Source organism: Mycosarcoma maydis, chromosome 5 (assembly GCF_000328475.2).
Source record: "Mycosarcoma maydis chromosome 5, whole genome shotgun sequence".
NCBI classification, from domain to species: domain Eukaryota; kingdom Fungi; phylum Basidiomycota; class Ustilaginomycetes; order Ustilaginales; genus Mycosarcoma; species Mycosarcoma maydis.
Genome location: NC_026482.1, coordinates 321,046 through 347,220, shown reverse-complemented (window position 1 = coordinate 347,220; position 26,175 = coordinate 321,046). Strand labels below are relative to the sequence as shown.

At 50.9% G+C, this 26,175-nt stretch overlaps 15 protein-coding genes across 15 annotated transcripts; 11 read left to right on the top strand and 4 right to left on the bottom strand.

Annotated features, from left to right (window-relative positions):
- Window positions 1–434: 434 nt before the first annotated feature.
- Window positions 435–1,134, bottom strand: UMAG_10061 (uncharacterized protein; the record flags this gene model as incomplete). The annotated part of the gene is made up of 2 exons (XM_011390486.1): window positions 435–1,037; window positions 1,111–1,134. The coding sequence occupies 2 exons, from the start codon at window positions 1,132–1,134 to the stop codon at window positions 435–437; spliced, it is 627 nt and encodes a 208-aa protein (XP_011388788.1).
- A 534-nt stretch (window positions 1,135–1,668) lies between these two features.
- On the top strand, window positions 1,669–3,111 carry UMAG_02142 (uncharacterized protein; the record flags this gene model as incomplete). The annotated part of the gene is made up of 1 exon (XM_011390197.1): window positions 1,669–3,111. One exon carries the CDS (start codon window positions 1,669–1,671, stop codon window positions 3,109–3,111), a length of 1,443 nt encoding a protein of 480 aa, XP_011388499.1.
- A 256-nt stretch (window positions 3,112–3,367) lies between these two features.
- On the top strand, window positions 3,368–4,276 carry UMAG_02141 (effector family protein Eff1-11; the record flags this gene model as incomplete). Its single annotated transcript, XM_011390196.1, has 1 exon — window positions 3,368–4,276. One exon carries the CDS (start codon window positions 3,368–3,370, stop codon window positions 4,274–4,276), a length of 909 nt encoding a protein of 302 aa, XP_011388498.1.
- Window positions 4,277–4,983: 707 nt separating this feature from the next.
- UMAG_02140 (effector family protein Eff1-10) lies at window positions 4,984–6,093 on the top strand (the record flags this gene model as incomplete). The annotated part of the gene is made up of 1 exon (XM_011390195.1): window positions 4,984–6,093. One exon carries the CDS (start codon window positions 4,984–4,986, stop codon window positions 6,091–6,093), a length of 1,110 nt encoding a protein of 369 aa, XP_011388497.1.
- An 896-nt stretch (window positions 6,094–6,989) lies between these two features.
- UMAG_02139 (effector family protein Eff1-9) lies at window positions 6,990–8,342 on the top strand (the record flags this gene model as incomplete). Its single annotated transcript, XM_011390194.1, has 1 exon — window positions 6,990–8,342. The coding sequence occupies one exon, from the start codon at window positions 6,990–6,992 to the stop codon at window positions 8,340–8,342; it is 1,353 nt and encodes a 450-aa protein (XP_011388496.1).
- Window positions 8,343–9,052: 710 nt separating this feature from the next.
- On the top strand, window positions 9,053–10,396 carry UMAG_02138 (effector family protein Eff1-8; the record flags this gene model as incomplete). Its single annotated transcript, XM_011390193.1, has 1 exon — window positions 9,053–10,396. The coding sequence occupies one exon, from the start codon at window positions 9,053–9,055 to the stop codon at window positions 10,394–10,396; it is 1,344 nt and encodes a 447-aa protein (XP_011388495.1).
- Window positions 10,397–10,880: 484 nt separating this feature from the next.
- Window positions 10,881–12,344, top strand: UMAG_02137 (effector family protein Eff1-7; the record flags this gene model as incomplete). The annotated part of the gene is made up of 1 exon (XM_011390192.1): window positions 10,881–12,344. The coding sequence occupies one exon, from the start codon at window positions 10,881–10,883 to the stop codon at window positions 12,342–12,344; it is 1,464 nt and encodes a 487-aa protein (XP_011388494.1).
- A 912-nt stretch (window positions 12,345–13,256) lies between these two features.
- Window positions 13,257–14,738, top strand: UMAG_02136 (effector family protein Eff1-6; the record flags this gene model as incomplete). Its single annotated transcript, XM_011390191.1, has 1 exon — window positions 13,257–14,738. The coding sequence occupies one exon, from the start codon at window positions 13,257–13,259 to the stop codon at window positions 14,736–14,738; it is 1,482 nt and encodes a 493-aa protein (XP_011388493.1).
- Window positions 14,739–15,659: 921 nt separating this feature from the next.
- On the top strand, window positions 15,660–17,048 carry UMAG_02135 (effector family protein Eff1-5; the record flags this gene model as incomplete). The annotated part of the gene is made up of 1 exon (XM_011390190.1): window positions 15,660–17,048. The coding sequence occupies one exon, from the start codon at window positions 15,660–15,662 to the stop codon at window positions 17,046–17,048; it is 1,389 nt and encodes a 462-aa protein (XP_011388492.1).
- Window positions 17,049–17,247: 199 nt separating this feature from the next.
- UMAG_02134 (uncharacterized protein) lies at window positions 17,248–18,414 on the bottom strand (the record flags this gene model as incomplete). The annotated part of the gene is made up of 1 exon (XM_011390189.1): window positions 17,248–18,414. One exon carries the CDS (start codon window positions 18,412–18,414, stop codon window positions 17,248–17,250), a length of 1,167 nt encoding a protein of 388 aa, XP_011388491.1.
- A 1,118-nt stretch (window positions 18,415–19,532) lies between these two features.
- Window positions 19,533–20,603, top strand: UMAG_02133 (uncharacterized protein; the record flags this gene model as incomplete). Its single annotated transcript, XM_011390188.1, has 1 exon — window positions 19,533–20,603. One exon carries the CDS (start codon window positions 19,533–19,535, stop codon window positions 20,601–20,603), a length of 1,071 nt encoding a protein of 356 aa, XP_011388490.1.
- Window positions 20,604–20,769: 166 nt separating this feature from the next.
- Window positions 20,770–21,576, bottom strand: UMAG_02132 (uncharacterized protein; the record flags this gene model as incomplete). Its single annotated transcript, XM_011390187.1, has 1 exon — window positions 20,770–21,576. The coding sequence occupies one exon, from the start codon at window positions 21,574–21,576 to the stop codon at window positions 20,770–20,772; it is 807 nt and encodes a 268-aa protein (XP_011388489.1).
- Window positions 21,577–22,462: 886 nt separating this feature from the next.
- On the top strand, window positions 22,463–23,563 carry UMAG_02131 (uncharacterized protein; the record flags this gene model as incomplete). Its single annotated transcript, XM_011390186.1, has 1 exon — window positions 22,463–23,563. One exon carries the CDS (start codon window positions 22,463–22,465, stop codon window positions 23,561–23,563), a length of 1,101 nt encoding a protein of 366 aa, XP_011388488.1.
- A 193-nt stretch (window positions 23,564–23,756) lies between these two features.
- On the bottom strand, window positions 23,757–25,001 carry UMAG_10060 (uncharacterized protein; the record flags this gene model as incomplete). Its single annotated transcript, XM_011390485.1, has 1 exon — window positions 23,757–25,001. One exon carries the CDS (start codon window positions 24,999–25,001, stop codon window positions 23,757–23,759), a length of 1,245 nt encoding a protein of 414 aa, XP_011388787.1.
- Window positions 25,002–25,616: 615 nt separating this feature from the next.
- On the top strand, window positions 25,617–26,065 carry UMAG_10059 (uncharacterized protein; the record flags this gene model as incomplete). Its single annotated transcript, XM_011390484.1, has 3 exons — window positions 25,617–25,642; window positions 25,733–25,915; window positions 26,026–26,065. 3 exons carry the CDS (start codon window positions 25,617–25,619, stop codon window positions 26,063–26,065), a joined length of 249 nt encoding a protein of 82 aa, XP_011388786.1.
- Window positions 26,066–26,175: the final 110 nt, after the last annotated feature.

Below are 26,175 nucleotides of genomic sequence, written 5' to 3'. Positions count from 1 at the left end.
CTGTGCACACCACCCTGCAAGCTGTTTGTGGCGGCTCAATCGAAGGCGTCTGATATGTTTGGGGGATGGACTCAGCGTACTGAGCTAGGAATGAAGAGGTTTGATCTAGGTCGAGGAAGCTTTCCTTAGAAAGCCATGCAGCTCGTCTCGCACGCGAGGTCCTTTGGCTGTAGGGGTTGAAGGGCAGCGAGAGGAATGTGCGAGACATGTAGGAGTTTGCATGGCGCTTCCATTGACCATGCTGATGAAGGAAAGGTAGGTTCCATGCCTAGGGGAGTTGTTGAGACATCGCAAAGCTTGAAAGCAGGGCAGAGCGAAGCAGGAGTGTGGGTGGATGTGTCAAGAATCAATCCGTTGTTGGAGTTTGTCGCACGTATTGAAATTGCTGAGAACTGTTACAGATGCTGAGATGCAAATAGGCGGAGGTGTGAGGATCACCGACTGGTCACGATACTTGTTATTGAGGTACCATCTTTGGTTGCAGGTGCTGGCGCTTTCGCAGCAGAGCCAAAGACGATGCGATTGATACGAGCATCGAATGCTGCGCTCTTGATCTGTCGACAATTGACGGCAAGATTTGACTGCTGTCTCGACTGTGATTCCTCCTGCAGCCTCAGTGCCCTTGCTTGGCTGTCTTCTTTCTGCTGGTCTTTTTCAGGTGCGAATGCGGCGGGTGGTAAGGAGTGAAACGGGTTTGCCGAGTATTTGAGATACGAGGTGTATATCGCTCTGAAGAGTGTAAGCATGTCAATGTCTCTCACTGCATGGTCAGTGAGCGAGAGCATAATCAGAAATCGAAGCTGCGTGCATGTTTGGAAGCCGTAGATTGCCAGGTCCTCTATAGTATAGAGCAGGCCAAGGTACTGCTCTGAATTGGCGCGAGAGGAAGAGACGCCGCTGCGCTCGTCCATCACGTCCAAAGCTGCGTGTGCAAAGTAGTGATAGCGAAGGTCTGCTGCTTTGGACTCTGATTGTACTTTGCTGAACTGACGTACGTAGATGGGTCCGCTTATCGGCGAGACGATGGCGATGGCTTGCTGCACAATCAAAGAGCGGAGAGCTTATCAGGACTTTGCTCGAACAAACGATGAAGTCGCGAAGACTACTCACTATTCTTGGCACCGAAATCGACATTTCGAGAAGCTTCGTAGCAGCGCCGCTAGAGATTCGCAACGGTATATAGTACTGGGAATGCGATGTGTGGTGGGTTGAGCGCGAACCACAAGGACATGTGAGGTGGTGGAGGAATGATCCGGCCTACGATATGAATCACGAACAGATTCGACAAACTACTCACGACTCACTGACAGGACACGGCGGCAGTCACAGTGTGAAGCTTAACAATCATTAATTAAATATTCGTGATTCGTGATTAGTACTCGTGACTAGTCACGAGTCACGGAGGCGTGAGTCCCCGCGCTCTCTCCTCCGCGGTGCTTGCTCCACGTGTTTGTGCGCTTCTTCGTAACGCAGTTCGTTCCGGCTTCTGGCCGCGGACCCTTGAAGCGGCTATGCTCCGTGACACTTTCGGGTGGAGTTCTTAGCCGGAGGAGGCTTTTATAATTAAGCCGAAGTCAAGCTGAGAACTTACCCTATTCATCAATCACGAATACTTTGCTCTCCGCTCCTCTCGTTCCAAATAACGGAGATTCTTCAAGCAAGCAAACGATGTCGCTGCTCGCAGTTGGAACGTTTAACACCAACGAGCTCTTCACCATCAGGTTCGATCCTGAAAAGGAGAGTCTTGAGCTGCTCAACATCTCTGAAGCTAAGGGGAACCACTCGTGGCTGTCGACGGCTACTCTCCCCAAGCCTGGGAAGAATGGCGTCGCTGCAAATGCTGTGCCGACTCACCTGTATGCTACCTGCTGGACTCAACCTCCAAGTGTGGCTGCCTACCGGATTCATCGCGCTGATGCTGGGAGCAACGCTAGCTTCGAGTTGCTTAACACGGCCGAAACTGCTGCTAGGTCGGGCTACGTGTACGTCGGCTTTCCCGAGCGAGGTCGACATCCTGTGCTGTACACGTGTGGAGGGCCAACGGGTGAGGTGATCGGAATCAATGCTGATACAGGCGCGTTTGACTTGGCTGGAACCAAACATGACTCGATCATTGCGCGGGAGGCACCTTCGGATGGCATCACAGGCGCCGGATCGGCCGGGCGCATCCAAGAAATCGACTTTGTAACCGGCGAATGTTCCTTGCCTGGAAAAACGCTCTCTCAGTCCAGAGAAATCAAACGGAAAGCAGTGCTGGCAAACTCGAGCAAGAGCGACGAAAGTACAGCGACCACCAAGCTCGATGCTTCAGGTGGAAAAAATGCTATGGATTTTGGTGGTCTTCGTCATGGCTCCCACGGCATCGACTTGTCCCCGGATGGAAGCGTCTGCTATGTTCCTGACATTGGTCGAAACTGCATCTGGACTATGAATGTTGACCCTGACAGCGGTGCGCTGATTCTCGGCGAGAAGAGCATGGCGCCACGAAGTAACGACGGCCCGCGTCATACCCTTTCACACCCCGATGGGCGCTACATCTACAGCTTGCAAGAGCACAGCTCCATGGTCGATGTTTTTGAACTGATTAAAGATGCAAAGGGTACACGCCTGGAATGGAGGCAAGGCGTCAAAATTATCCCTCAAAGCGATGACGAGAGCTTGTACTGGGCAGACGAGGTTCGACTCTCTTGTTCAGTGCCGAACCTGGACGGGGAATACCCGCGATACATGTTTGCATCTACGCGAGGTCTTGCTTCCAGCACCCAAGGGTGGGTCGCTGTCTTTCAGCTCGACAAGAGTGGCTTGGTGGTATCACAAGATCGCGATGCCAAGAGCGAGCTTGGCGATGCGCTGTGTCTGTGGCAGACACCCACATCAGGTGGATGGGCAAATGCAATTGAACCGTCTCCCACTTTGCTCTGTGGGAACAGGGGAAAAGTGCAGTATGCTGCTCTCACAGATAGCGAAGTGGGCCAGGTGCGCATGCTGCGTCTTGATGTGGATGATGCTACTCGACCAAATCAACACTCAGTCACTGAGGTTGCTACTCTGTGTCTCGGCAATGATGCTCACGGAAGACTCAGGGAGGCTGCCACTGCGGTCTGGATTTGAGGCATGTGCGTGTCGCTCATCATATTCTACTTCATCAAGATCATGCAATTCAAGTCTCCTGAAGCATTGCTTTGCATCATTTGCTCATCCTGTCCTGCAGGAGACTGTGATAGCAGCCGACTCGACCTCGCCGCTCGAGTTGCCTTGAGAATCGTACAAAACCACCGAGGCTTTCGGGCAAATGCAACAAAGAACTCGCACCGTTGTCCTCTCCTCTGTTCGTATGAACGCGTCAACAGTGATCTGAAACTTGGCCATGTTGCTAACTTCATTTAAAGTCGGGCTTGGCATCATGCTGACTGGCCTTTGCCTGGTCTCAGCAGTTCCAATGGACGGTGCAAACCAACATATAAACTGGCTTGCCCATGGACAGACCGATAGTCCACCTCAGATTTTGCCAGTTGGCGGCGGTGACACTCCAGAATTCCTTCAAGGTACTCCTCCTTCCACACCTCCGGCTTCCTCCTGGAACAACCCGTCGGATCTGCAGTGGGAAGTCCAACATCAGCTTCCCCCATCCATCGGACATGGGCTTGACGACGAGACGCAAGAGTTCCTGAACTCACTACTGGACGACCTCTCACGAAAAAAAGAGGATGAGCAGCATACGAACGTGAACGCACCCACAGTCTCTAGCATCTTGACCACAGGAATAGACCCTCCAAACGCGTTTCACTTTTGGTGGGAACCAAAATCATTTCGCTCTCTGCAAGCTCTACCACGAAAAATGCAAGGCCACAAACCTGTAGACCTGGTCTTCAATCTTGGCTCCGATGTACGCAGAGAAATCAACGCAAAAGTATTTGGAGGGCGGCTGAAATGGGCTCCAGATGCAGATTTGGCCCGCATCAATCGTCCGACCTACCTGGCCTCCTCGCCGTACAAACGAAGAAGCAGAAAACTTCCCTTCGTCTACTTTCTTGATCAGCACGGCTCAAGGCTCCCTATTTACATAACCACCCATCGCGGTGTTGCTTTACCGGGATCCGCTTTGCACATTCGTGACTTTTGGTTATTTTGGAGCCTGTCAGAATTGCCTTCTGGACCAATTAGGATTTTCAGCTTGGGAGCTGGATATGCCGATACAGCTGATCACAGCGACATCGACCAACATGTCCGAGCGCTTTTGCGAGCGGAAGAACATCTATCTTCGTCTCACATATAGGCGATGTTCGACGAGAGGGCTCTTTATGTCACGTGTGCAGACGATCCACTTGAGTTCCAACACCATTCCAGCAAGCTCTTCCCGTTGATGTAATGCGTGTCTATCTCACCATGAACCATTTTTTTCCGTCACAAGAATGAAGAATCCCGGCTAAGTGTCACTCGCTGTTTGAATGCACAATGCTTTGATTGCGGCTGAGGCCTGTGGTGAGACCTGAAAGCTCGATGAGGCTCCCTTCCCGCCGGAAAAGGGGGCCTGAATGCGAGCCACAAGAGTGAGGGAGTACAGGGAGGGAAAAGTCGAGCGCTAGGCGATGGCCAGCCAGCGACGATGAGAAAGATGATGGAGGAGAAGAACTGGAGTAAATACATGAAGAGCACTGGCTTATGAAAGTGGGAGGCGAGCGGAGCTAGCCGAAACGCTCTCGCTGCCGCACGAGACGAAGAAGTAGGCAGTCCAACCCCACTGAAAGAGCAAGCCCGAAGTGAGTGCAGTGCGGTGGTAATGAGCAACGAATAACGCGTCCCGCCAACATGGTGCAAGAGCTGTACAGTCTTCATTCGGGGATGGTGTAACCAATGTTCTTCATTTCCGCCAAAATGAGTTGCAAGATGCAACAAATATCAGAGATAGCTCTTGTCTACGCTCCTCATCTTCCTTCGACCAACCAAACACGCTGCAGCCTGGTTGACGTCTGTGTATTTCTCATGCTCTTGCCTGTCATCTTACTCTTGGTGTTTCAGGTCATCAAGGCAGCCCCGGCCGGCCCTGGTGAATACGACTCCGATTGGCTGCAGCTTCTACAGGTATTGTCTTCCTCGCAAAGCCATGTCTGGCCGAGTCAGCATCAGGGTGAGACCTCAAGTCAATCACATTCGAGTTTTATACCACAAAACACAGACATCGGCTCTTGGTCGCCTACCAACAGTATCAATGATGAACTAAGATACAGCCCCCATTACTGGGGAGGACATACGCCTGACATTCAGCCCTCTCCGTCTTATCTGTCCTCAAGCCATATGACATCTCTTCATTCTTCGTTTGCACCACAGGGGCACTCGCACATGCCACCCGAGCTGGATCCCGAAGATCTCGATTTCGTTAATAATGTCTTGATCGATTTAGATCACGAGGGACCTCCCCAAGGTGATGAATCCAACATTGTTGCGGCCACAACTGCGGCAAAGGTAGTCAACCCCCTACCACCGAGCCAATCAACGTCAGGTGTAAGCACATTACAGCGCAAGCTTGCCCGGAAACGCTCTTCGACTCAGAAGAACCGCACTCGCAAGCAACCAAACCCGGATAAAAGGACGGCTGAGCCCAGCACGCTACAGAGTATTCCATATACGGAAGCACTGAGAAATGATGGCAGATCGACGGGTACCTTAACCTTGAGACCCAACGAGAAGCTTATCCAAGACCTCAGCTCGCGAATTTTTGCTGATAAACTGCGTGTAGTGGAAGATCGCCTTCTCCGCTTTCTGAAACCAGATCAATTCTTCAGACGGTGGCCACTCGGAAGGCGTAGTCGCCGCCTTCCCATATTCGGCACCACCGCAGCGGACGGTACGACCAAGCTCGGCATCTACATGACGGATCATCACACGTCCCACGAAAGTCCGAATTTCAAAGACACTATCCTGGAAAACAAACGCTACTATATGTTTTTTGGTGTACCCACGACTCTAAAGGCAAAGAATCCTATCGAGTATTACGGAGCCGGCTACATAGACTCGAAAGATTTTCATACTGTTGACCAGCATCTTTCGCCGTTGCTAGAAGGAATAAAAGAGGCAGCCGAGCTTCGATTGTAGCACTTCGCAAGTTTCTATACTGCAAGGTTAGCACACTTAGGGGGCAGAGGTCGTCCTTCTCCGAATGATGGGCTGATCTGGGAAGTCCTGGAGCCCGAGGCATCGACTGCCTCCGTTCATTCATCCATTTTTCACCTTGATTGCATACTGTGGCTAAACGGCAGATTGTTTGCGATGGAGATGAATACCTACCCGCCTGTGAGGCTGATAAAAGCTTTGTTTTGCGGAGTTACGTGAGCCGAGCTCTGCCTTCTCAAACGCTCTTACCCTTGAGCTGCGAGGTCACATCCAGCATCATTAAATAAATGATGGCGAGTTCCCACAAGGTGGGAACTTGACTTGTTGACTGAGATCGCAATGACATCAACATTCAAAATCGAGCGCTTTTGCAAGCTACAAAGTACTCGTCTTTGCTTCACATATAGGAGCCTCATCCAAGAGTTGCAAGTGGTTTATTCGTGATTGTGCATTCCAAACAACTCAACTTCCAAGCCCATTTCATCGAGTCTCCTCTGTTCAAACATGTAGCGTCTAATGACTTCATAAGGTTGTGCAGCGGCTACTGAGAGCTTTGTGAATAGCCCACACTGCCAGATAATTGAGCGAGTCTAACGAAAATGATGTGTTACGATGTAAATGAGTCGCAGTTACAGTATGTCAATACAACCTACCATATTCACGATTGGTGCATCTTGAGCCAGACTGCATTATTCGTACTACATGAACAAGTGTAGTACAAACAATAGATCTTTTTCGTGGCCAGAAAATGACATTGCTGGAAAGTATAAAGGCAACAGCGATGACATGGACTGTTTGCTTCACTCATACACCCCCATCCAACCACCTCCTTGAACAAAATTATCTTGCCGCTTTCGGGTCGAGTCTGCGTGCTTAGCATGTCCTTGATTGTCATCTTACTCTGGGCCTTTCAGGTGGCTAGAGCGGCGCCAGCCGGCCCTGCTGATCGCAATACCGATTGGCAACAGTACCTACGAGGAAGCTCCACACAGCCAGGACTTAGTTGGCCCCATCAACATCAAGGTTCAACCTCTAGTGATTTACGTTCGAACTATGAACTGCAAGATGCAGGCGCCGGCTATTGGTCGCCTGCCAACAGTCACTTCGACAGTGACCCGGCGCAAAGCTCGCAACACTGGGGAGAACATGCACATGACATTCAGCCCTCTCAATCCTGGAGCCACAATTTCGCGCCTCATCACCCACTTACACAATACGAACACGACTACTCGTACACGCCACCCGAGTTGAACACGGAAGATCTCGAGATGCTTCGTGATATTTTAACGGACTCCGATAACGATGGAACGTCGTCAGTCTATCGATCGAATGGAAGAGATGCCAGCATTGGAAAAAATGTTGTCAATGTTGGGCATATCAATAATGATCAGACCCACAGCTCCCTATACAGGGATATGCATTTCTCTGACGCTGAGCCCTCTCAGTCATGGAACTACGCGTCGACTCCTCATCACACGATCTCGCCGTACGACTTGTCGCATACACCGCGCTTGCTGAACGCAGAAGAACTCGAATTCCTTCACAATGCTCTGATGGCATCAGATAGTGAAGCACTTCCTCCAAGCGGGCGACCTATAGGTGGAGAAACCAACACCGCATTCAACGTGGCCAAGAACCCCCAAACAGACCAAGGCGAGTCGATGTCCAGCTCAGTGCCACGCAAGCGTGTCAGGAAAAGCTCTCAAGTTCACGGTGAGGAGCGTATTCGCAAGCAACCAGAAAGTCTCAAAAGGACTGAGCCCGAGGTACTGCGAAGTATTCCTTATACAGAGCCATTGGGAAGTGACAGACAAACACTTGGCGTTCTAGCCTTGAGACCCAACGAAAAGCTCATCCAAGAAATAAGCTCTCGAGTCTTTGCCGGCAAGCTACGTGTGGCTCAAGAGCACCTTTTCTATCACTTGCGTATGGAAGACTACTTCAGAAAGTGGCCGTTGCGCAGACGCAATCGTCGCCTTCCTCTTATCAGCACAACCGCAGCCGACGGAAAGACTAAGCTCAGAATTCACATGACCGACCATTACTCCTCCCCTAGAAATGCAAACCTCCGAGGGACTATACTGGAAAACAAACAATACTACATGTTTTTCGGCGTGCCCGAGACACTTCAAGCAAAGAATCCGATCGAGTATTATGGATCCGGCTACATTGATGTGAAAGACCATTCTGCTGTCGACCAACATCTTTTGCCATTGCTGAAAGGGTTGTGAGAGGCAGCCAGGGATCATTTGTAGGCTCATTCCAGATGCTCAACCGCATTGATCTGCACAGGATTTAGGCAAACACGGCCCTTCTTCTAGATGCTCGATTGAATGAAGAAGTCTTCCATATAGCATTTGATCCTCTTTCTTTATCAAAGACTCAACCCAAATTGTCTACAGAAACGACACAGTAGATTAGGGATGCTTCAGTTCACTGCACCTGTATCCTCATTTACATTTCCTCGTTTGGAATTATGTGTACGCCATCGGGTCGAAAAGACCAGCTGAGAGCACATCGCCAACGATAGTTTGGGTGGCGGCAAACTGAAAATCAAAAGCGCTTCGGGCCTATGTGGTAGAGTGCTGGAGGCTTTGCAAAACATGCCAAGACGTGTATTCACAATTTCGGACCCACATATTTTGGGATAGTTAAAGCACGACACACATGGTACCATCTAATGTTACACATAAATTTGTTCCATTTACTACCTTCATTTTGATTCGTGAAGGTCCCACCAACATCACGATGCACTTTCCATATTCGCGACCTAAAGTGAGCTATTTCTTCATGAAAAGAGTGCGTCGAGCGAAAGCATTCTGACATTCGCATTGACATGTATCGAATACTTGGAGTGAGGACCAACCATTCCAACACACACGCATGACTTTCTTCGAGATCGCCACCTCTTACCGCCGAGTCGTGCCAATTTTCGCCAAGCATGCTTTCAAGTTTGCGCCTGAGGGTTGTCGCCTTGCTTCTGACTGTACTTATTGTCGCTGCTTCGTCAGGCAATGTAGGCGAACGCGAAGATGAAGCCACTGCTGTGAACCCCGGTAAAAGGCCTCAAATCCCAGTATCTCTCACCACTATTCCGACCTCACCACAGTACGAGTTCGACCCAGATTTGTTGAGGTCTCTTCTGTCCGACCTCGAATCAGAGCCTTCGAGTCATGACACTACTACATCGCAAACCACCGGACAACTTCATCCTTGGCAGCCTTTCCATGCTTCAGAGAATGCGCCGGCACTGTGGCATCATGCGGACGGACCTTCAAGTCTTTCTCAGCCGGAACAACATGGTTATCGATATTTCACGCCAGACGAGCATCAAGTAGGCAGCAGCCGGGCCCGGGACAGTGTTTCCGACCCATACCATCACTCAAAAACTGAGGAGTCAGCGTCCAAACGGACAAAATCGCTGGAACGAGTCGCCGATGCCGTCGGAAGTTTTCAGACAAGCACTAGGCCCGGAGAACCTCGAGTGCTCAGCAACATCATACAACAGTATACTCAGGAAGATGCGTCGCCGGAAAGCGAGAAACAGGCACTCACGCACGATATAGAGTATACATTTTCCACCCCGAACCGAGAAGGTCAAGGTCAAACCTTGCCTCCTAGCACTGAATCTCCATCCAGCGTCGACTTCTCTTCAGCCACAACGGAGGCACGAAAAGCCAAGAAGAAGTCACCATCTTATTCTGAGCCCACTACCTACCAAGATAATGGTTATCGTCCATCGTGGACCTCTTCTGTGCCCAACGAATTAAGAAACATCCCAACGACCGCCTCTCCTTCGCTCAGAAATCCGGATCATCGCCATGTTTACGAGCAAATCGATAACGAAAATATCCGGGAAATCATCAACAATCAGGTATTTGCTGGCAAGCTACAATGGATCGATCGAAAGACGGTGCCATACAAGAAGTTCCGGACTTACAGGACACGCTCGCTTCTCCCAACACGTGTACTTCCAATGCCGGATATCCCCAAGATACAGCTTCCGGAAGGCCAAGGAAGTATAAAAAGTATCAGGGTGACTTTTCATGGTGGCGTCAACCATGTGCAGGCGCCATGGCCGGAAGGCCATCCATTGAATGGGCAGAAATACCTCACATTCTGGGGTATTTCAGAAGGAAAGCTTCCTCATGCGCCCGGGCTGGTGCAGAACTACGGAATCGCCTACCTGGAAATGCGACACCATCCTGAAGTCAACGAACGCTTAAGGTTATTGAAGAAAATGATCGCTGAGAAAGCAAGTGAAGCAGCACATCTGCATGGCTAGCTTGTCACAGCCCCTGCAAATACTTCAAATTCTGTCGCTTTGACTCAGGGCTTCTTGTCGCAACTTTGTTTCTAACGCTCACTGGCTACAACGAGTTGAACTTCGCCTCCCTTGTCGTAGCTAACCATCATCATTACCTTAGTTCTTTTCATGGAGCTTTTGATGATGTTCTGGTTTTTTTGATAACTATGCAATCAAGTGATATCAAGAAAGTGCCTCCCTTGCAGATGTCACATCGACACGTCAGTGAAGTGGGTATAGATTTTGGGAAAACATGCTGAGTCATACAACGGTCCTGGGGCTGTGCAAAGAACGATATTCGTGATTGTACAGTATCTAATGAAACTGCCCTTGGCTTCATTTCTGGTTATTGTGTCTCCGAATCACCAATCGAGCGACGGGGCCATATCATACCGTTTCTCAATCTCACCGCATGATATTCCTCATCTGCAAACAAGCTTCTTCAGGCTTTTCTTCGTCAAAAATGCCCTCCTGGTTGACAATCGTAGGGCTGACACTCGCTGCCTCTGTGAAGAGTGTATCCTCGTATCCAGCTGGCAATGAAGCTAATGAAGGGGCGCTTGCGTCGCCTAGCGAAGTACATTACCATCCTGGGCTTTCTGGCTCACCTCTTTCGCCTTCGAACTACAAATTGGATCCGGATTTCATGGATTACCTTTGGTCCGAGCTCGGAGTGAACGATGAAGGCCAGTCGTCCCACGTTGGCCCAGAAGCTGATACCAGCCATGACTACTGGCCACATCCTCACATGGTCGACGAGCATTTCGTTTCGACACACGGAAGTAACCCCTTTTCAAACTTTCATGCTCCCAGCCACCACACGTTTCAACCCGGCCAATTAGACGCGCCATCTGTAAATGACCTGCTCTCAGGCGGAAGCGCTGTTCAGCTGGAGAGCGCGTCGGGATCGCAGCCAGCAACGAAGCCGCAAAAAGTGTTGCATGTCGCCGCAGCGCAGAGACAACTCTCTATTGTGCCTGCGGAAGCACAAAGGCTTGAGAAAGCGCTCTTGAGCTCCCATCGAGCGAATACTGCCCAAGCCACTGATCATGGCACAAGTTCTGGCCAGGTGCACCCTCCTCTACAAGATAACAGAGAGACTGATGTAAGCATCTCCAGAGCCGAAGCGGCCCAAAAAGCAAGCACTTGGTTCTCACAGCACAGCCCGATTCAAATATCTTCAGTGTCGAGCGATGATCGAAACATTCAATCTCTGGGGCATGCACAAGACTTCGAGTCAATCACCACTACATCCTCAGACACGCCGAATCGTCCCGGAATCATTAAAGTGCCTCAAGATATGGCGAGGCCCACAGTCGGAAAGAAGCGTCGTCGCAAAGGGAAGGATACGCTGTGGCATCGCAAATTGCCTCAGCAGATAAAATCCTTGGAGAGCTCCACGCCTCCCTTCGAACGAGGACTACGGGAGCGTGTTCCTTACATGTGGCTCGACTCAGCAGCGATGAAAAATTTCATCAATACCAAGTATTTTGCTGGAAAGCTGCATTGGGTGAGCCAGGACACGTTGCCGAAATCAACAAAGAACATGTATCGAGGTGCATCCCTTCAGGCTAGTCGTCTTCTTCCTGACACGGGATCCTTCCCCATCGCACTTAAGCCAAATCAAGGTATCATCAGAGGTATTAGGATGACGACACACGGAGGAAAATTTGCCCATGCCCCCCACACACAGGATCAGACTTTTGACAAGAGTCGCGTGCTTTACAGCTTCTGGGGAGTACCCGAGGGTAGGAAAGGCTTGTCTCAAGGTCCTATTTTTAACTACGGAACGGGATACATCGAGTTGTCTGATTTTGATGATGTAGACGCGCACCTCGAAAAGCTCAAAGCAGACTTGAAGAAGATCACAGAAGTGGTCTCAGAGAAAGGAGGCCAAGTGACCGAAGGGTCTCGAGTGCACATCTAGGAATCTCGAATCCTCGTTCGCGGCCTGCCACCACGAAAGGGTCAACTGCTCTCTAAAAGCTGCTTGAATGCTAGGCTTCGAAAGCAGTGACGTGGTCTCGTTTTGGTGTAATCCTGCATGTATCAGTCCAAATCCTTTCTCTGAGCTGTTCTTCAAGCTCTATCTAACTGTGATTGGCTCTTGAAGCTCGAGCAACTAAAAGTGTCGGGTCAAAAAGCAAGGCCGTATGGATCCTTTGTGAATGACTGACTGGACGGTACAACTTTCTGCTCAAATCCACTAGCGACTAGACCACGGCGATTCTCGGATGAATTCAGCCGATCGAATTTTCTTACAGGAGATTGCTGAGGGTAGGATGTTGCCGCAGCTGGTAGCGTAGTGCTTCAGGGCTCGAGGACGCTCAGAGCCCGCCGTATAGAGGCCGATCTAGCGCATGTGCGATGATGAAGAGAACGTTTCATTGGCTAAAACAGCGCTATGCGTGATGGTTGCTAAGCTGCGATTCACCTGGCAACTACCAAAGCTGAGGGAGAACTCGAAAGATGAACAAAAAATTTCAACACACCGTGCACACGCACTGAGAAGTTGTATGCATACATGATATGAGGCGAATCAATCGAAGTTCGCTATGCAAGGTATTCTAGCTATTTCACATTGATTGCAGATTGACCGATATTTGCAACAACGTCTTCATCGTACGCACTTGCTGTTGCGCATTCTTGGAGCTTCATTCGTGATGCCAGCTCAATGAGAAGCTCAATGAGATCGAGCTTGTCTGAAGCGGTTGTTCGATTGACTTTGGATTCGTCGGTATGTCAGATTCATTGAGGGTATAAGTAGCTGCCGAACCAGCAAAATGGCAAGTCTTGACCACACACGACCCGTTCACCGCTGACACAGCCCCGTTGGAGGATGTTGCTGCGACTGCTACTGAGTAGCTTCTGTTCTTTAATTCATGTCGTGCACGTGCGATGCAGACCCGCGGGTTCGGATAGATTCTGGGAGATCGGACACTCACCCGCCATCGGCCCGGGATCCACGAGCTTACCAAATCATGGAGCCCCTTGGATCAGTGACGCAAGCTCAGGTGTCACCGAAGACAGGCCGCCTAGCTCGACTGGGTGGTATGACACCTGGTTTGCAAGTACCCCGGATCCCAACAACAGATTTTACCGTACACACGAGCCAGCTGCGGACGTCGTTGGTCATAGCAGCTCTCTCAATCCTGCTATGGATCATTTTGGACACGCGCCAGGTGTGTATGCGGTGCACAACCCCGATATTTACGACATACCGATCTCAGCCTGGAACCACGATCGCCGCGCCAGTGCCGGCCAGTCGATAATATCTGTCAACGTCCCTGTTTTGGAGTCATCCGATCCGAAGCTGAATGAAGCACACACGTCGTTTCGCAATCCGATTAATTTACGTAGATACATGCGCTCCGACACATCGCTTGGTCAGAACCTGGAAATTGCAGATCATCCGGGTGCTACAACGTCACACCGACCGCCCTTGTTCGATTCATCCGACTGGAATCGTGAGGATATCAGTCCGCGACGGAACGAAAGGACTCGCTCACTTTCAGCGATCAATTCTGATCTCACGTATCCCCCTCTCTTGCCATTTCGAGGGATCAAAGAAAACGAGAATCTGTGGAAGCAGCAAATGCAAATTGTGCTTGGGAGCGAACATTTAAAACTTTCACTCCCAAAGTTCTGGTCACGCGACGCAGGCAGACTCTACATCGGAGATGACGGGCACCCGCCCGAACCTACTCGCTTGTACTCCAAGCAAGAATGGGCCGAAGACTCTCGCAGAAGGGGTGATTCAAGAGGGCACTTTCTCAACAATCGGTACTTGAGAACAACGCGGATCTCTGATGTAAACGCGGGCGAGAAAGGCCAACGGCTCTACGTCTATCTAAACAGCCACATCAGCATGGAAGATATTAATAAACAGTACTTCTTAGGAGAGCTGAAATTCCTTCCTATCAATGTGGACGAGCTAAGCTGGGGTGGACTGAACAGGTTGCATTTTGGTCGCAAAGTGCAGTTCGTCTTGCCTCCGACGACGGCGCATGATTTGCCACTGATCGTCGATCGCATCGAGGGGATGAAGGGGGGTGGCGGGAATGGCTACCTGACCCAGCTGACTGGTCAGGAAGACGTTAGACAGACCGTCGCACTCTGGTCACCCATAATATTCGATGGCGAAAGACACACGATAGTCCTGTATGGTGTGGCTCGCATCAAGGATGATCAAGCCGTGGCTGCCGCAGTGGCCCGCAATCTGAACAGTTTGCAGGACAAGGCAGACGCACTGGGTACTACCTTCTGGCACACCTTCAATCTCGTCGATGTGACCGACGAGGTTCGTCGCATGCACAAGTAGTAGAGCAGTTCCGGTGTGCTGCACTCCTTAATTTAAACACTCGGCCATTGTAGCTTGCATGGAAAGGTGAGGTGGATGTACAGAGCTCGCCTCAGCACACTTTCCGCTTCCAACGTACATCAAGTTGGCTGTTCAGAATCCTGTATACATTTTTCTTCGTCCTCGGTCGTCGATTCTGCAAAGAAGGCACTTGTGTGCTTGAATCAACCCTTGTTTCACTGCAAATGACTTCATCGTCTACGTCGATGCTCGACTGAACTTCGCTTGTGAAAGATCCCGAGGTCATACAACAGCCGAAACGGTCGAACTCGACTGCTTGTCGCCATGCATCTACTGCAGGATGCTCTCTCGTTGGTCGCCCATTGCGATTGTCTGTTGTCCCACTCAGCACTCACGGGCATAGTCGGTGTACGTGCATGTCAAGTGTGCACTCGGCAGCTGTGTCGTGCTGCTTCCCAGCCGAGCTCTGCCGGTGCTTTCATCGTGCTTTTGCTGACCTGGACTATGCTCGCGTTAATTTTAGCTGACTTCTTTTCATACATGATAGGGGTGCAGCACACGCATGCCTAACCATTTTCCTCCTGGTATTGTGCATCAGCGCTGTCGATTCTTCGTAAGATAGGAGAGAATACCCACATTACGGTGGAATGGTGGACACGACGACTATCTTAACCTGATGAAAAATATGCGAGAGCCGGAATAACAGAGTATCAAGTGATGTTGTGAAGTTAATTCGAGCTTTGGATGGGCTGCCGAGGCAAAACACTCATGACTGTTTGACAAGACGGCACGCGGACGTACACGGCAGGAATCTCTGAATGTCACAGAGTTAAATTTTGGCTCCTTGCACCTCATCGGCGACTTTCTTTGTCTCATGACGCAAACCCCTTGCTACACCTCCAAAAGAACCACCGCTTTGCGATGTACTTGCCAGTCAAGATCCTGTTGTGGACCTTGCCACTACTCAATCGTTTCCGCGCAGCAGCAAAGCCAGTAGGTTGGGACCAGCAACTCGACACAAATCATCATTATGACGGCTTTGATAGCTCTCTGCATGGATTTGATTGGCAGGAGCACCAATCTGTTCAAGCATGGAGCCCGAACCCGTTCGACCAAGCAGAAACGTGGCCAGTCGTCCAGTCAGTCCAGCAGCACGATGCTAGGGCCCAGCAAGGACAGCGTGCTGAATATTCGGCTCTGGACGCTTCCCATGAGTTACCTCCGAGGCAGATATCTTGGCTAAGCCGTAAGGAGCAGAGCACTGATTCGGAAAATTCGGTTGCTAGACATGGTGGCTATGCAGATGGCGATGAACCTCGTCAGAAGCATGCCGAGATGGACCATCTGGAAGCCTCGCCCGTCGTCGCTTCGGCAAGCTCTGGAACCGAGGAGAGAGCAATTCGGCCATCAACGGAGAAAACTTGGTCATTCAAAAGGCTGCAACGATTGGAACACCTCATCAACTCGAGAAAGCTCAAGCCAGCCCCGCGTCAACTCCAATTTATATTTGCGGCTCCGGGAGGATCAACTGAAAGTCAGGTGCGCGTTATTGAGCAAGCGAAACGTGCAGCGATGAGGGAATGGGAAGACTCTATGAAGACCGTACTCGGCAATCCATTTTTGGAATTCAGAAGTGCAGAATTGATGGATCCGTCAAAACCACTTCTGATCGTCGCCCAAAATGCCTGGGACGTCCGAGACCGCCATCCATTGTCCTCCTCGGGCGCATTTGCAAACTTGCCCACCTACTCCAGGGAAGGACGCCATACGCATTTCATGTACCGGCTGACCAACGTGGTGAGTGTGCAACTTCAGAAGCTGGGATGGAAGTCGACGCGCAATCGAATCCTTGTCTACTTGAACAGTCGATTCAACATGGACTATCTGAACAACGAGTACTTTCTCGGAAAACTTCGATTTCTACCTATCGACACGCACAAGCTCACTCGTGGCTTGCTGGACAAGGTCTTCTCGGAGCGCAAAAGAGTGATGCTCTTACCGCCTCGTTCCGAGCATGGTCTGAGCTTGGTGCTTGCACGCCATAACGACGATGCCTCGTGGCTGCATGAGCTTCAACAGGTGACGGGCCCTCTGCAGGATGCCAGGCAGCTTGTCTCGCTTTGGTCTCCCATATTGCGCGACAAGTATCGAACCACGCTGGTGCTGTATGGCGTGGCGCAGTTGGACGCTCGATATGAACATGTGGTTTTGCAACACCTTAATGACATCGTTCCATCCTGGACCGGTGGCGCTTGGGATATATTGTACTACCTTGAAAAACACGAGCCGCATGCATTCTTGACAGCCTGAGATAACGGCGCACTGATGCTCAGATATGTATCGCACAATCCTTATAGATGGCCACGAGGGAGACCACCAAAAAAACCTTGCCTGGCTTTTCAACAGGGTAAATAGTATATAATTCATGACAGAGTGGCCATGACTACACGGGTTTCCAACATCCACATGAGCGAAATCAGACGAAAACGAAGCTTGATTCGCGAGCAGCTTATAAAGCTGCGACAAATGCAAATGATCCGACCAATGCAGCAGCCGAGGGGATAATCCAAGAGTGTTTGAGCAACGAGTCTGCGGATGATTGTGTGCTCTGCTTGTTGCTACTCTGACGGCTGCTGTTGACTGACTGAGGCGAAATGGCAGCGTTGGCCGAGTCGCCGCCTTTGGTGTAGAGACGGAGTGATTCGACCTCCCAATAGGAGCGGTTGAAGCTCTCTCCTCGGTAGCCGACTTGATACGAGCAAGAAGGGTACTGGGCATTGCAGCCGCTTTGGTTATATGAGTTGCCAGCCCAGTCGCCACAGAGGGTGATGTCGAAGACAATCTTGTGCGGTTCAAAGTCGGCATAACAGGAAGAGATGGGGAGGTAGGCGTTAGGTGTGGGCCATGCATCGGTGCTGAGTGTGGTGCTGGATGACGAGAGATCTGAGGGTATGGCGGAAGGCTTGTTGTTGGGGAAGTACCAGACGCGAACACCTTTGCCCGTGGTACCAAAGGAGCGCTCCATGGCGATGATACCTCCTCCGGCTCGGTTGAGGGCACGACCCCAGGTAGGCGTCGAGGTGCCGTTGGTCTCGACTCGGCAGCCCGGGTTGGAAGGCTGATAGGCGGAGCAGTTGGAATATGCCACCGTACCGGATTGGCCAGAGATGGTGGTGGGGATGGTACATGACGTGTTGGTGTGGACAGAAACGAGGTTGGCAGGGTATTGGTCATTTGCGTTTTCCATAATGTCAATTTCGCCTCCGTTGGGCCAAGAGTCGATGTTCTCAGTGACAGTCCAGAAGGCAGGCCAGGTGGCACAGCCGAGTGGGACGTGGGTGACGTTGAGAACGTAAACACCGTCCGAGTAGCTGTTTTTGGACGTGATCCTCACGCTGTTCCGGCCTTGAAGCGCGACGGGAGTGGTAGAGACGGCCATGACAAAGTGACCTTGCTTATCGACGAACGAGAGATTCTGAGCTCGAGCATTGGCCTGGGACTGGTAGTTGACAAGGCCGTTGGTTGGGTCCTTGTCGGTGAACCAGTCAAAGTCGTTGAAAAAGTCATTGCCCTTTACCACGGCACTTTGAGACCATGTGGCGGCCGAGACGGTGGAGACCAGGGAGGACGCCAGCAGAACTGCTGCGGCGACGGAGTGTGATGAAGAGGCCAGCATCTTTACGTGAAGGGCGTCAGAGAACAGAGTCGGAAGCGAGCTCAACGAAGTCTCACAAACGAAGGTGTTTCGCCTATATATACTCTGACGGCGACGAACGGTAATTGACAGCCAGTAAGCTGGAGACGCAAGCAGGGTTGCCCAAGCAGGACTGCGGCACTAAGGAAGAAATCCATCGTTCCGGGCCATTCACCTCCAAAGGACTGAGGATTGATTGGTTTGAAACTCAATCACAAATCACGGATGGTGCGACGGTCGGGACCAACTCACGACTTGTGACTATTGAGCAGTCACAGAATGTTAGTTGTCAGTGTAATTCTCGAATTTCACGGTTTCACGTCTCGGCAAAGAACAGGCATAGATCTGCATCGTGCGGGATGCACGTCGGGGATAGATGCCGCCTTTTAACTTATGATAAATATTTGATCTTTCACCCTTTGATATTTTAACTTGGTTAATCACGAATATTTTTGTTGTTTTCTGATTTGGCCAGATCCAACGGCAGCTCAAGTCGTGAGTTGGCACAGTCACGAGTTGTGAGTACATAAGACTCAACCAGGAAGAATCCTTTGATGCGTGATGAGAGCGCAGTGTGCATATCGAGCGAGCGTACTGGTAATCACAATTGGAAGCACAGGGAAGCATTCCATACCGTATCTCCCGTGTTTGCTCGAGGCTTGATGATCTGTGACATGCACAAGAAGCCCTCATTGACGTTGGCAGTCCGACGCCAAGCAGCGCCCAAAGCAATCACAAGTGTGCTGAGTTAACTTAACGTATAATAATAACTTACCTCGGAGGATTCACGATTCACGATTTGTACACAGCCGAGTCGGCAGGCACGCGGTTAGCCTAAGCCACTGTCTCTCGCGCTGAATCACGATCATCTTCTGGAAAAACTCAGGATTGGCTGGCGATCGATCGGGGCAAACATTTGAAATTTACATCGGTGACTCGGAAGAGCACAGACAATCACGAATCAGATGTCAGAAACACCAAAGGATCGACATTTGAAACATGGTTCACTTTCGAAGCTGATCAAAGTCCAAACACTTTCTTGCACCTTGCATGATCTTACAAGTTGCATTCTGCAAAGACAGCAAGTACATTGTGCCATTATGACGTCCTCACCGCCACCAACGCCACCGATGAAACTTCGAGTACTTATCGTTCGACATGGTGAAACACGCGAAAATGTAGAGCGCATCATCCAAGGCCAGCTCGATACCGATCTCAACTCTCGCGGGCGTCAGCAAGCCGACATCACCGGTCAGTTTCTCAGCAAAACGCATATCGACCGTATCATTGCATCACCCCTCAAGCGCGCTGCTGACACGGCGAGAGCGATTCACAAGTATCAGAACCTGTCCCGGCCAACCAAGCTCGAATTGGAATTGGACGATCGGCTCAAAGAGAGGGCGTTTGGTGTCTTGGAGGGAAAAGTTTACACAGGTGGCGCCAAAAAGTCGGAAGATACGCAAGGCATCGAACGTATGGAACCGTTCTCGGAAAGGCTAGCGAGCTTCTGGAATGACCTCGTCACACGAACGGCGCCAGACCATGCCTCCGAATCGCAAGAACGGATAGAGACAGTAGTGCTCGTCTCGCACGGCGCAGCCATCAGCGCATTGATGAATCAGGTGCTTGTCCCCGGTCGATACTGTATCGTGCCTACCAATATTACTCCGTCGCGATTTTGGAATTGCTCCATCACCGAGCTACTCGTTCCCGTGATTGCCACCTCGGCTGCCTCCACCTCAAGCGTACCAGCGGGTCACCTCTCGCGCAAAACACACTGGTCGGTTCGTCCAATTCACCTAGGCGTTCAAGGCTCACAATATCTTCTCGACCACGAGTTACAAAAAAAGCTGCTCGCCAACGCAAAGTCCCACCCCGCTTCGATGCCGGCACAAGCGGTAGCCGAACTAGAAGCTATCATCACAAAGACGCAGCAAGAGTTCGAGCGTGATCGACAAGGAAAGCAGCAGCTTGAACAGGATACCATCAAAGCCCCCGACGGTACTACAGTGATCAACGATATCGGTTATGGCAACGCCATAGGCCTTGTCCGACAATGGTCCAACATTGACCACCTCAAAGAGTTGGACGGAGCGGTGCAGCCGACCAACCATAGCGGCGAGGCTTCGGAAAGTAAGCCCAACGTCAACGTTGACGAACTCATAAAATAGAATCTAGAATACCCCACATACACGCCGCGCTTGCTGTTTATAAACGTATATGATACACTAGAGTGCCATCGCATCGCATTGCATTACATGCGATCGTAGAGGAGCCCAAATGTAAATCGAGCATGTACTGTCCTTTGCTTCCTCTTTTATCGGTTTGTGCTTGCACCTATGGACCAAACTCGGAAAAGATCATGGAACGTTTGAGGTTGACGTCCAAGAAATTGCTTGCCTGCTGCTGCGCTACTGGTGTCTTGAATGCCAAGATACCCACCACGATTCCAGCTCCAAAGAAGGCTATCGAGATCAACAGCCAGACGACGCCCCAAAATTGCGGTGCACCGCCAACTACTTTACTGAAAGCAGAGGCGTCGGATTCGTTGACCTTTCTGAAAATCAAATCGTCGCAAATGTCCCATACCGAATAGAGACAATTCATGACGCCGATGAAAAGAACAAAGTATCGAAGCGCGACACTTGACGCGACCAGCCAGAAGAGAACAAAAAGCCCGCACATGGCGAGGATCAAGACCCAAGTAAGCCAATCGCGCCTTGCCCACCAGAGTGTGAAGAGGAAAAAGACACCGACGACAATGCTGGCGACTTTGGATGCACGTTCATCGAATCCGCAGGCGATCAAAGCTGCACCGATCACAGACGATCCAAGGTAGCCAGCGGGGAGCGTGAGCCAAGGGATGCCGCCTCGCATGCGCGTTGCTCCTCCTTCATTGGGTTCCAAGGTGATGGATTCGATCTTGGCTCCCGTACATAGTCCCACAGCGGCATGCGAGAATTCGTGAAACCCAACCGTAAGCAGTTTAAACGGGTAGAGAATGTAGTTGAGGATGGGTACGTTCCAAAGGATTACGATCGCCACCGCATAGCAGCACGCGACAATGATGGTATTGCGCTGATCTTGTGTGGGTTCAATGCGTGGGTTGCCGGTGCCATCGGCTCGTTCCAAGAGGTATGGCATGGTAGATTCCGTTTCGCTTCCAGACAGAATCAGACAATGCGAATGTCGTTGACAATGACGATGACGACGACGGTGGTTGTGGTCGAGACGCAAAGCCACTTGTGATCTAGCAAAGTCACAGAGTCGAGCCAGTAGAGTTGTAACGGCGGAGTTGCATGATGCAGCAATCACAATCACGAATTTATCTTAACTGAACCCTTTGAGTTCCGCTGCATAGCGCTTGCTTGCTCGCCTGGCTGTGCAAATACCAACACCGCATTCACATAGTCATTCAAATTCACAATTCCCTCAAATTGCCTTCAAGTTAGCCCCTGTGTGTTGGTCTCGAAATTTGGTTTCTCATCGGCCAAAGCAATCGTGAATCACGAATTGCACTGCCAAGAAGCGCGCCTCCCATCTGCCGGCCGGCACACTCGTGACTCTGTATAAAAGTTCCTTATGGGTGTGAGATTCGCTGAAATCTGACAGCTTTTCGATTCACCCACGTGACCCGACATCGTGCAACTCACGACTTGTGACTCTACAATCGTGAATCGTGAATCGTGACTGTGCACCAACGAGTGGTAACTTATCAAACAGGCAGACCACACGCAGTTACGTCAGCGAGAGAGAAAGAGAAAGAGACAGAGATGAGAGATTCGAGCCTTGTGTTCCGCTCTAGGGTCCATGCATGCACAGCTGCAGGTAATATCTTGTTACCATGAGCCAGCACAGTATCCATTGCTGCCGAATCCACCTTTTCGACACCATCACTGCCGTTGCCTGCTTGCTCTATCGTCTAGACAAATCCGGATGGGGGAGGCGCATACTTCAAAGCAGCGGTCTCTCGCACTAGCCTTTCTTACAGCCCGATAGTATCAGCGTGAGCTCAGCTCGGTTGTCAACCATGACTCCCTCGTCCCATGGGATGCGGCTGCAGCTCACCTCAATGCCGCCTGAGATACTACACCTCATCGCCCAAGCTTACATAGGCGACCTTAACCTTTCGTCCAATAACGTCGCCTCGGTCCTCTCCGCCTGCTCTCTCTTCCGTGACCTCTTTCTACCCAAGCTCTACGCTTCGATCACGATCCACTCTGTAAGCCAGCTATCTCGCTTCGTCTCTCCCAGCTCCGGCGCGCGTGTCTACTCACCTCAATACACGCTGGACAGCCTCATTATCAACATTGCTGGAGTACCAGGTGGAGGCGATGGAACGTGGGCACCAACTGTAGCCGGAATGTCACGATCGCGCGATCGACTCTTGCTCGCTTCCCAGGCGCTGGCGTTGTGTTGTCAAGTGCGGAATGTCTCGCTCGAGTTTTTCAGCATTCGACATTCAGAGATCCTCACCTCGGACGAGTTTCGATGGACAGAGGCAAAAGCATTTGAGGACGCGGTGAAAGGGTTGAGCAGAGTGCGCAAATTCAGATGGGTGCCGCCGAGATGCGATGCAAATGCAATCATAGGGTTGAGCATCGTCATTGTAGATCAGGTCATTCCGTCGCTTGCCAAAGGACTTTGCGGATGTCACGAGCTCGAGACGCTCGAGTTGTGGAATACGATGCTGCCAGAGAGCGGAGGTGCCGACTTGGCTCAGTCGCTTATTCGCATTACGCATCAACGCAAGCGACAAGGTGTTGATCGGCCACTTGAACTCAATCTCCGCTCCGTGACCGGCTTGGACCCCAAGACAGTCTCGGATCTTGCGCTATCTCGGCCACCCATCAAGATCAACATTGCAGATGGATTCGTTGGATCCATCTGGGGCGCCAGAATCGATAAGCACGCGGTGCAAGAGTGTATGCGTGCTACTCTCAGTCCCACTGCATCTACAACGAGCAGCAACACGGCTTCGCCCACATTGTCAGAGACATCCAACATCGACACAAGTCGAGCCACGACGCCAGAGATGCTAATTCACGACACGCTGGCCAAGGCGAGCGAGAATATCCGCATCATCGAGTTGCAAGGTGGAATTGCTGGCTCGCGAATTTTAGCACACTGAACCGTGTGCTCCACAACACTACACCCACTAAACGCTGAACTTGTATCCTGACTGGACTCGCCCATAGATGTATCACTACAACTTCATCTCTTCGTGACCGCATTCACAACTGTCTCTGCACTGGTTTCGCAAACGCAAAAACCCGTATTTATTGGATCAGCATTGTGATTGACGTTTGCGTACAGGGCATCCATTATGAGTTGCGCTTTCCCATCCCTTTGCCCTTTCCCGCACCCTCGACCGCGTTCTTACCGACAAAGCCACCCAAATCCAAAGCCTCCCTTGCAGCGCGGTTTATCAGCTTGAACCGATCCGGCCCCAGATGCACACCACCGAACCACCGAGTCACGACGACAATGACATTCTCCAGCTCCAAAAGGCTCAACAAATGTGCCAGTCTGCCACCCGCTGCAGTTTCGCCATCATCATCGCAGTCACGGTGAACGACGCCGTCGGCAGCTTTGCATACCCACGCGTTGATGATGGGATGTGTTGCGCGCGCAACTCGCTTGTCCGAAAGTATGTGTGAAAGCACCGAGGCGACTTGGTCCGGTGAAGTGATGCGCGCAGCGTAGCCAATGAACTCGGATTTTCGCTCGATAATTGGTTCGGTTTGGAAGAGCGTTCCAGTGAAGGGATTTCGTCGTTGAGCGCTTTGTGAGGGATCGAATGGGTCCAAGTAAGTGGTGACGTTAGTCGCTGAAGCGTCTGCAGCATTAGCCTGTGTTGTTGTCGAAGGAGCATTTTTGCGCCGTTCGGCTTCCTTTTCATTCCACCAAACTGTCACTTTCTCTTTGACCCACTCGATCCCTTCGAATAGCACCACCTCTCCAGATGTCCAATGGACTCTATCCGTTCTAGCACTGCTCGATGCAGTACTCGTGCTTGTCTCCTCTGTATCAATCCCCTGTACAGCCACATCGTCAATGCGATGGTAAAACGCTCTCAGAATCTCTCCAAACAGTTTGGCGTCGACGCTGAACCCGCCAATATATCTCGACAGAAGCTGCAGCTGTGGAGGCCTTGCACTGTGCGGATAGAACATTGGTAGGGTGATTGCGACTCGTATTGGTATTGGCTCGTCCTCTGTACTTTCGACCTCGGTAGATATGGATAGCGTCAGCTTGCACCCGGGTAGCCATGCATTGGGCTCGACGCCATCTTCGTTTCCGAGCTGTTTGTCGGTCAAAGTAGATGCATCACCGCCCAGAGGTGTGATTTTGAGCAGATGGATTGCATCTTGGGTATAGATACTCTGTAACGCCATGAGCTCTTCGGCGAGCTGAGCAGCAGCATTGATGCGTTGTGCTTCATCTTTGAGCCACTCTCCATGCCTTGTCCATGACCCGGGAATGCTGAAAGACGCCGAATCAGCGACATACGCTTCGATACGCGTTATGAGACTGGACACGGCCGAAGCAGTCGTATCATCGTCCATGTTGAGCCTCTCTTCTGGCTGCGAAAAGAAGAGAAATGTGTGATCCCCACGGGGATAAACGAGAGCATCACCATTCGGAAGGAAAGAAGCCATGTCAGCGATTCAAAGCTCGAGTCCAACGACGAACCTTGCATGTCGAAATTCGTAATTGTTTTTTCCAACCTCGCACGAATCACGAATAATATTCACGATTAATTTATTCAGAATAATCGTGAATCATTCTCCACGACTTCTGCTTGACGCTTGACGCTTGACGCTTGACACGTGACGTGGTTCTTGGCCCGAGCGCTGCAAGGGTCCATTTTGGTATCGACCGGTGACGCATCCACGACGATTCACAATTCACGATGCACGATGCACAGTTTGAGCGGAGAGAATCAACACCAAGTTGAGAGCACTTCCACACGACTGTCTGTCGGCGCTATCCACACAACTCAGCCAAATTCATCGTCCTGTTACTCACCCACCAACTTTTCATTGCATACCCGTGACGGTCTGAAACATCAGTCTACTATCCCAACGCATTACCTCTTTTATTGTCATCTCGTTCCAATCGCCAAGATTCTGCCCAGCTTCTGTACCAAAGTACTGACTAGCTTCCTCCTACTCACCAAAATGGGACAAGACAAGCCTTACATGGTGTAAGTCTTCCATGTCTGCCTCTTGTTCAAAGTATGCAACCGATTCAAAGCTGACTTAGAGTGCTGCTGCGACTCGTCTGATCGATACAGCATCTTCAAGGATGGCACTCCCCAGTCTGCCATCGATGAGCACAAGACCAAGGTGCAGCAGGCAGGCGGTACTATCAAGCAGACCTTCGACTCGAGCATCATGAAGGGTTTTGCTGCTACTCTTCCCGAGAGCTTCGCTCAGGAGCTGACGAGCGCTAGTGTTGGCGGCAAGCATGAGCACATGTAAGTTCTCCCACACATCAACGCCTCGGCTCTTTCAGGAAAAGCGATACTGATGCACGTCGATATGACATTGTGTCGTCGTTTTTTTCTCCCACATCGATATCGTACAGCGAATACGTTGAGCCTGACAGCGAAGTCAAGACCATGTAACGTCCTAGAAAGCTTGTCATTTGTAGCCTGCAGCTCGTGGATATTGCTCTACTCTTTGAAACACTCGCAGCTAGAGCTGTGTCTGCGACACACTGTGAGTGGTACAGCAC